This window comes from Alexandromys fortis, unplaced genomic scaffold, assembly GCF_014885135.2.
Source record: "Alexandromys fortis isolate MF-2015 unplaced genomic scaffold, M_Fortis_MF-2015_v1.1 scaffold_153, whole genome shotgun sequence".
Lineage (NCBI taxonomy): Eukaryota > Metazoa > Chordata > Mammalia > Rodentia > Cricetidae > Alexandromys > Alexandromys fortis.
In genome coordinates this window covers 2,886,247-2,892,607 of record NW_026068032.1, presented here as the reverse complement: position 1 = coordinate 2,892,607, position 6,361 = coordinate 2,886,247, and the positions used below count along the sequence as shown (strand labels likewise).

The following is a 6,361-nucleotide window of genomic DNA, read 5'->3' as shown; positions in this document are numbered from 1 at the left end:
TATATATATGAGCATTATGTGCACGCCTAGTGACTGAGGAGGCCAGAAGAGGGGTTTCGATCCCCCTGAAACAGGAGTTAGATGATTATGAGCCACCATTTAGGTGCTGGGATGGAACCAGGGTCCTCTGCAAGAGCAATAAGTGCTCTTAACCATTGAGCTGCCTCTCCAAGGCCCCCTGCCCTTTTATTTTATTTTACTTTTTAGCACGAGTATTTTAAAATTTCTTGATAATCCTTGAGCATGGACTTTTTTTCTTAGATGGAAATGCTCTTAAGTCTTTATTTGAATTATGATCATACAGCCAAGGTCCAAACTGGCTCAGCTGATAACTGGGTCCTTCATGAGAGGTTCAGTGAATGACAGACATCTTACTATCAAGAATAGCGGACTGGAGCTGTAGAGAGCGCTCAGCCATTAAGATCAATGGCTGCTCTTCCAGACGACCCGTGTTTAATTCCAGGCACCTATGTGTCAGCTCGCAATCTGTAACTCCAGCCTAGGGGAGACAACACTCTTTCTGCGGGGACTGAATGCATGTGGGGCTCAGACATGCATGCATGCAAGGCAAAACATGGACACATAATATAAAATTAAATAAATCTTAAAAAAAATAATACCTGCTGATTACAAAGGTATTAGGATTCCTAGTGGGGGAATCTTGCGGATATTTCTAGTGGGGCGGAGCTTTCTTTCTATGTAGCCCTGGCTGGCCTAGTACTCACTATGTAGCCCAAGACAGCATTGACTTCACAGGAGTCCTCTGCCTCAGCCACCCATGTTTTGGGATTATAGGTATGTGCCACCATGCCTGGTGGGAAAAAAAATGTTATTTTATAAAGCATTTTTTTTTAAATCTCCTGTGCCTAAGACTGTGGTGACAAAGAGGGGGCTTTGAAAAGTTCATACGGTGACGGGTGACAGGAACAACTTACTGAGGAGCGGCCTGTGACCGTGGGCCGCTTCAGGGCTCTCGTGTCGCCCAGCAGCCTCCAGGCCCCCTGTTCCAGGACTCGGTGTGGACACCTGGAAAGACAGGACAGGAGCGGTCAGCAAGCCTCGAGCACAGCGAGGACCTCTGGGTGGCTTTGGAGTGGGTCGGCACCAGAACCTCCTGCAGCGGTTCACGAGTACCCACCCCACGCTGTACGTCCTGCCCTGCGCATGCCGCATCTTCCATAGCGGAAGCTTAAAGAGCCTATCCCTACCGTCAGCCGCTCCCTGTCGCCACGAGATTCCAAAATAAGGCATCTACGGCAAAGGTGAGGTCCTTTTATGGGACACACATATGTGCATGTGTGTATGTGTGCATGCGTGTACACGTACATGTTTGCACAGCTATGCACATGCGGAGGCCGGAAGATTTTATTACAATGATTTATATGTCCGTTTCTGTAAGATCACTTTATTTGCCAAATGTGTGAATAAATGAATAACTTAATAGGAAGACCAGCTATATTTTCATACAAGTATCATGTAATGTTTGTACTTTCAGGCCCTTGGTCCCCTGGTCACACATGGCCGTCCTTCTGTATTCTCAGGGCACAGAGCTGACTCATGGAATGGACTTTAATGTATTTCGGACTTCCAGAAAGCACGAGGTTTAGTGTCCCCAGTTACAGGGATCAAACCCCCAGGCCTTTCCATTCGCCAGGCGAGGGCTCTCCACTGAGCTATACATCCATCCCTTCAAGTCTTTTTAATCTTTAAACCTTTTTATTTTGGGACAGGTCTCACTAAGTTGTCTAAGCTGGCTTTGAAGTCTCTCTTCCTTCCAGCTCTCGAGTTGCTGGAAGACAGGTGTGCACAACCAGCCCAGGGGTGTGCAACACGCATTTCCGTTACCTGGAGTATGTTGGTGTTTAAATCTCTTTCAAACTACTTGCATGTAGAGTCTGTGGCGATCATAACAGCTATCACCCATTGAGCGCCTAGGAGGTGTAGCAACCACCGTTTGAAGAGTGTTTGGTTTTGTCTGGTGTTGTGGCGCACGCCTGTAATCCCAGCACTTGGGAGGTGGAGATAGAAAAATCAGGAGTTCAAAGTCAACCTCAGCTATACAGTGAGTTTGGGGTCAGCCTGGGCTACATGGGATGCTGTCTCAAAAAGTGTTTTGGTTTATATTCCATCCCCAAACTTTCATATTTATCTAGGGGGGATGCTATTATCATACCTGCCCCACAAGTGAGGAAACTGAGGCAGAGTTCAAATTCTGAACCCAACCTTCCAAAGACTAGGTATCTGAGTCACAACCCAGAGCCCTTCTGTGTCCTTCTAACCATGCCTCCTGTAACCACCAAACTGTACTGCACCCTCAGGCCACCAAGTCAGCAGAAATTCCATTTATTTTTATGGGGTGGCCTCTTTCTCAAAATGAACACTTACACCACTCACGGGCACACTGGCGTTCCTGCAGTTCACACTGAGGCAAGCTCTAGCTCTTTCTGAAGGATCTGGATCTTCTGGGGATGAGGAGTGTAACCTGAGAAGGGAGACAAGAGAAGTTTATCCCTCTGATGGGGTTTTAGAGGGAGCCTTTCTCCCCTGAATGCTTCACACAAGCGACCGACAGATAAACTACAGCAAGGAACTCCAGACTGATTACCTACGCCTTCATAGGCAGATTTAATGTTGACTCTGGAGTGCTGAAGCCACCCAAGGAAGGAGGAATAGGACACAGGAGGGGCTGGGGCCGTGGGAGAGCAGGTCGGGAATGGGAGGGTTAAATGAAGGACCCTCGGGGAAGCGTGGTGATGGCGCAGCACAGTACTGAGTGATGCTGAGCTGCGCATTTTAAGATTTTGTTTTTATTTAGGTATGTGTATGTGTGTATGCACATGTGTGTGCAAGTGCCTGCAGGGACCGGAAGAGGGTTCAGATTTCCTGGAACTGGAGGTCCAGCTGCTTGTGAGCTGCCTGGTGTGGGTGGGGGAAACTAAATTCGGGTCCTCCAGATGATCACCAACCACCCTACCCACCGAGCTGCGTCTCCGGCCCCTGTGTATGTTAAGATAGCAAACGCTGTTACGCGCATTTTATTCTGCTTAAAAAGCGAAATGCAGGCACGCGAGATGGCCAAGTGGGTGCAGGCTCCGGCCTCAGGCCTGATGACCTGAGCTTGATCCTGGGACCCCAGGAGAACTGACTTCCTCAAGGAGCCCTCTGACCCCGACACAGGCTGTGGCGTGTACTCACCCACAAAGGCACATACACAAAAATAAGTAAACAGATGTCATTTTTTAAAAAGTAAGACACATAAGCAGATCCACTATTCCCTAGGTCCCTGGTTCAGACCTTCAACAGGAGGAAATACAGACCTTGAAATTGAGGCTGAGATGCCAAACAAGCAAGGTGTGGGCTCACATGCACTATCCTTTTTTCCCTATTCCGTATGTATGCATGTATGTATATATGTATATTGTGTGTATGAGTGGTTCCCTTATACAATTTGGCTATTCTAAGACATTGTTTTATTTTATTTATTTTAATTTTAAGGTTATTAATGTTTGCCTGCATATGCACAGCACAGATGTGCCGTGCCCTTGGCAGCCAGAAGAGGGAGCTGGATCTCCTAAACTGGAGTTACAGACCTTTGTGAGCCTTTAAGTGGGTGCTGGGAACGGAACATGGTTTTCCTAAAAGGGCAGTAAGTGCTCTTAACTGCTGAGCCATCTCTCCAGGCACCTACAAAATTATTGAATAGCTCACCTTTATGCTATACATTAAGTTTAACATATAACTATATAAAACTTACATATTTAATATATTTATGGTATAAAATCTTTATGAGTTAAAGTTAGTCTGTTTTATCATACAAAATACACACATTTTCCAGTTTATGTTTTCAACTTTATTGTAATGGCATAGTTTATGCTTCAATTTTGAACTTTTATGCAATTAAATTTACCAATTCCTTCTTCCTGAATTCTGTATTTGGTGTGATATTTAGAGACAATCTGACAAATTAAGATTATAAAAGTCCTCATCTGGGCGGGTCCCAGCTGCTTGTGACTCCAGTTCCCCGGAGGTATAGCACCAATATGCACATACCCACCCACCCTCTGCCCCGCCCTCCCGAATGCTTGCACACGCACACACACACACACACACACACACACACGAACAACTGATCTGTGTGCTGGTTGGTAACTAAGGCAGCCATTTATACGAGACTATTTGCAGTGATAATACTTCACCTCTGTAAACCCAGAACCTCGTTTGCAATGTCTGTCCCCGTGGGTATTCCAGGCACACGGACGCAGGACTGTCTAAACGAGTCTAGGCAACAGCACAGGAGAAAACACAATCAAGGATGTTAAGGAGCGCACAGCCCAAGTCAGTGGCTTTCTTTCTATTGAAATATCTTCCTGGTTTCTCCCGAAAAGAAACAGTTGAGCCACCCCTTAAAGCGCCAGGAAACATCTAACCTTTCATTACACAGTTCCCAACGCTAGAGACATGGTGGGTAGCGGTCACAATGTAGTCACCAAGGGCACAGCCACCACCCACGACCTTTTCCCCTTTGACCTTTACAGCAGAGCCAGGCGATGCCACTTTACAGTTCATAATTCCTTTTGTGCTGTTTTTATTTTTATTTATTTTCTGTGTATGAGTGTTTGCTTGCATGCACGAGGGTGCATATAATGTACACAGTGTCATGGACGCCAGGAGTTACAGGGAGGTGTGAGCCACCAGCGTGAGACCTGAACCCAGGTCCTCTATGACAGCAGCCAGTGCCCTTAACCACCGAACTGTCTCTCCAGTCCCAGGAGTCTGGTTTGTTTGTTTTGACTTTTTGTTCTTTGTCTGTGTAGCCCTGGCTGTCCTGGAACTCACTCTGTAGACCAGGCTGGCCTTGAACTCAGAGACCTGCCTGCCTCTGGCTCCTGGAGTTTTTGTTTGGTTTTGTTGTTCAATCAGGTCTTAAGTACCTGAGGGAGGTAACTCCTAATCTTCCTGACTCTGCCTCCCAAGTGTGGGATTACATGTGTGTACTATTACCATATCCAGATACTTAAATAAACATTTTGCATAAAATACATGAGCACAGCCCTGTGGATAAAAAAAAGAGAGAGAGATGCAAAACACATCCTTCATGAGTGTCTCTCACTGTCTACTGGTGTGTAACGAGCACAGGAGACAGGGAAAAACACATTTGTGTAGTGGTGTGTAACACACACAGTAGACAGCGAGGAACGCATTTGTCTAGTGATGTGTAACCCACAGCTGTCAGGGAAGAATACCGGCTGCAGGGAGACCATGTGAAAATACCAGGTCTGCTCGTGAGGAACTCCGTCAAGCAGGAAACCAGTCACGTGGGCAACTGCTTATGTGTGGTGCCACGCTACACTCTGGTGGAGGTATGTGCATATGTATTTGTGTGTGTTGATTGTGTACATGTGTATAATGTATGTGTGTATGTGTTTGATGTTTATGTGTATGGTGGTGTATATGTGTGTATGTATGTCTACATGTATGTGTATGATGCATGTATGCGGTGGTGGAGTTCAGAGGACAACATTGTGGTGATCGTCCTCTCCTTCCCCTTTGTGTGTGTTTTAGGGGTTGAACTCTGTGCATGACAAGCTGGACTTGCCGAGTCACCTTTGCTGCCTTAGCCTCCTTCTATAACAAATGTCTGTCCACTCAGAATGTCTTCCACCCTCCCCTGGAAAGCTCCTCTCTTAGATAGAAAACCACACCTTCATAAAACGCATGCTGGGTGACACATCTGAGCTAAACCCCGATCTGAAACACTTACCTTCTGAGGACTGACTGCTGCCGTAAAGGAAGGGGGGTGCTCCAGTCTCACTACGTCCCCTGGAAACCAGAAACAACATGGGTGACGTTCTCTGAAGTGAGGGGAACCTATGAATGTGTCTGCACTGGCTCCATGTGTGTGGTCTGCCAGTTCCCACTCACTGATGTGTTATTGTTCATGTTATCAGCTGAGATTGGATCTGTGCCCAATGCCCCACTGGTCGGTCTCATTCTCACAGCAACAGTGATTGGCTCCCAACCTAGCTAAGGTCCACACTGCATTGGGATGGCTGATGGAGAACACAGGCACACTTGTCTCCTAGTGCTGTTTAAACTAAATGTTACAGACAAGCAAATGGAACTGGTATGACATGAAGCAGTTACCTAATTATTCTTTATTAATAAAATCTCAGAAGTGAGATATCAGGGTAAGAACCTGATTGATCAGAGAAACAGTGGAGAAGCAGCCAATGACCTCCTCTCTCTCTCTTCTCTCTCCTCTCTCCTCTCTCCTCTCTCCTCTCTCCTCTCTCTCTCCTCTCTCCTCTCTCTCTCTTCTCTCCTCTCTCCTCTCTCTCTCTTCTCTCCTCTCTCCTCTCTC

At 46.6% G+C, this 6,361-nt stretch overlaps 1 protein-coding gene across 2 annotated transcripts in view; it reads right to left on the bottom strand.

Moving 5' to 3' along the window:
* The window catches only part of Bmal2 (basic helix-loop-helix ARNT like 2), a 39,332-nt gene that overhangs the window by 9,395 nt on the left and 23,576 nt on the right, over nt 1-6,361 (bottom strand). The window contains exons 11-15 of one of the 2 annotated variants that reach the window (XM_050164679.1): nt 5,762-5,820; nt 4,197-4,278; nt 2,386-2,482; nt 1,846-2,008; nt 936-1,026 (exon numbers count right to left, since the gene is read on the bottom strand). In XM_050164679.1, coding sequence (XP_050020636.1) covers nt 1,874-2,008; nt 2,386-2,482; nt 4,197-4,278; nt 5,762-5,820 — 373 coding nt within the window. In that variant the 3' untranslated portion in view covers nt 936-1,026; nt 1,846-1,873. Of the gene's footprint in view, nt 1-935; nt 1,027-1,845; nt 2,009-2,385; nt 2,483-4,196; nt 4,279-5,761; nt 5,821-6,361 lie in introns of those variants that run through there. The other variant, XM_050164677.1, reaches the window with a different exon arrangement.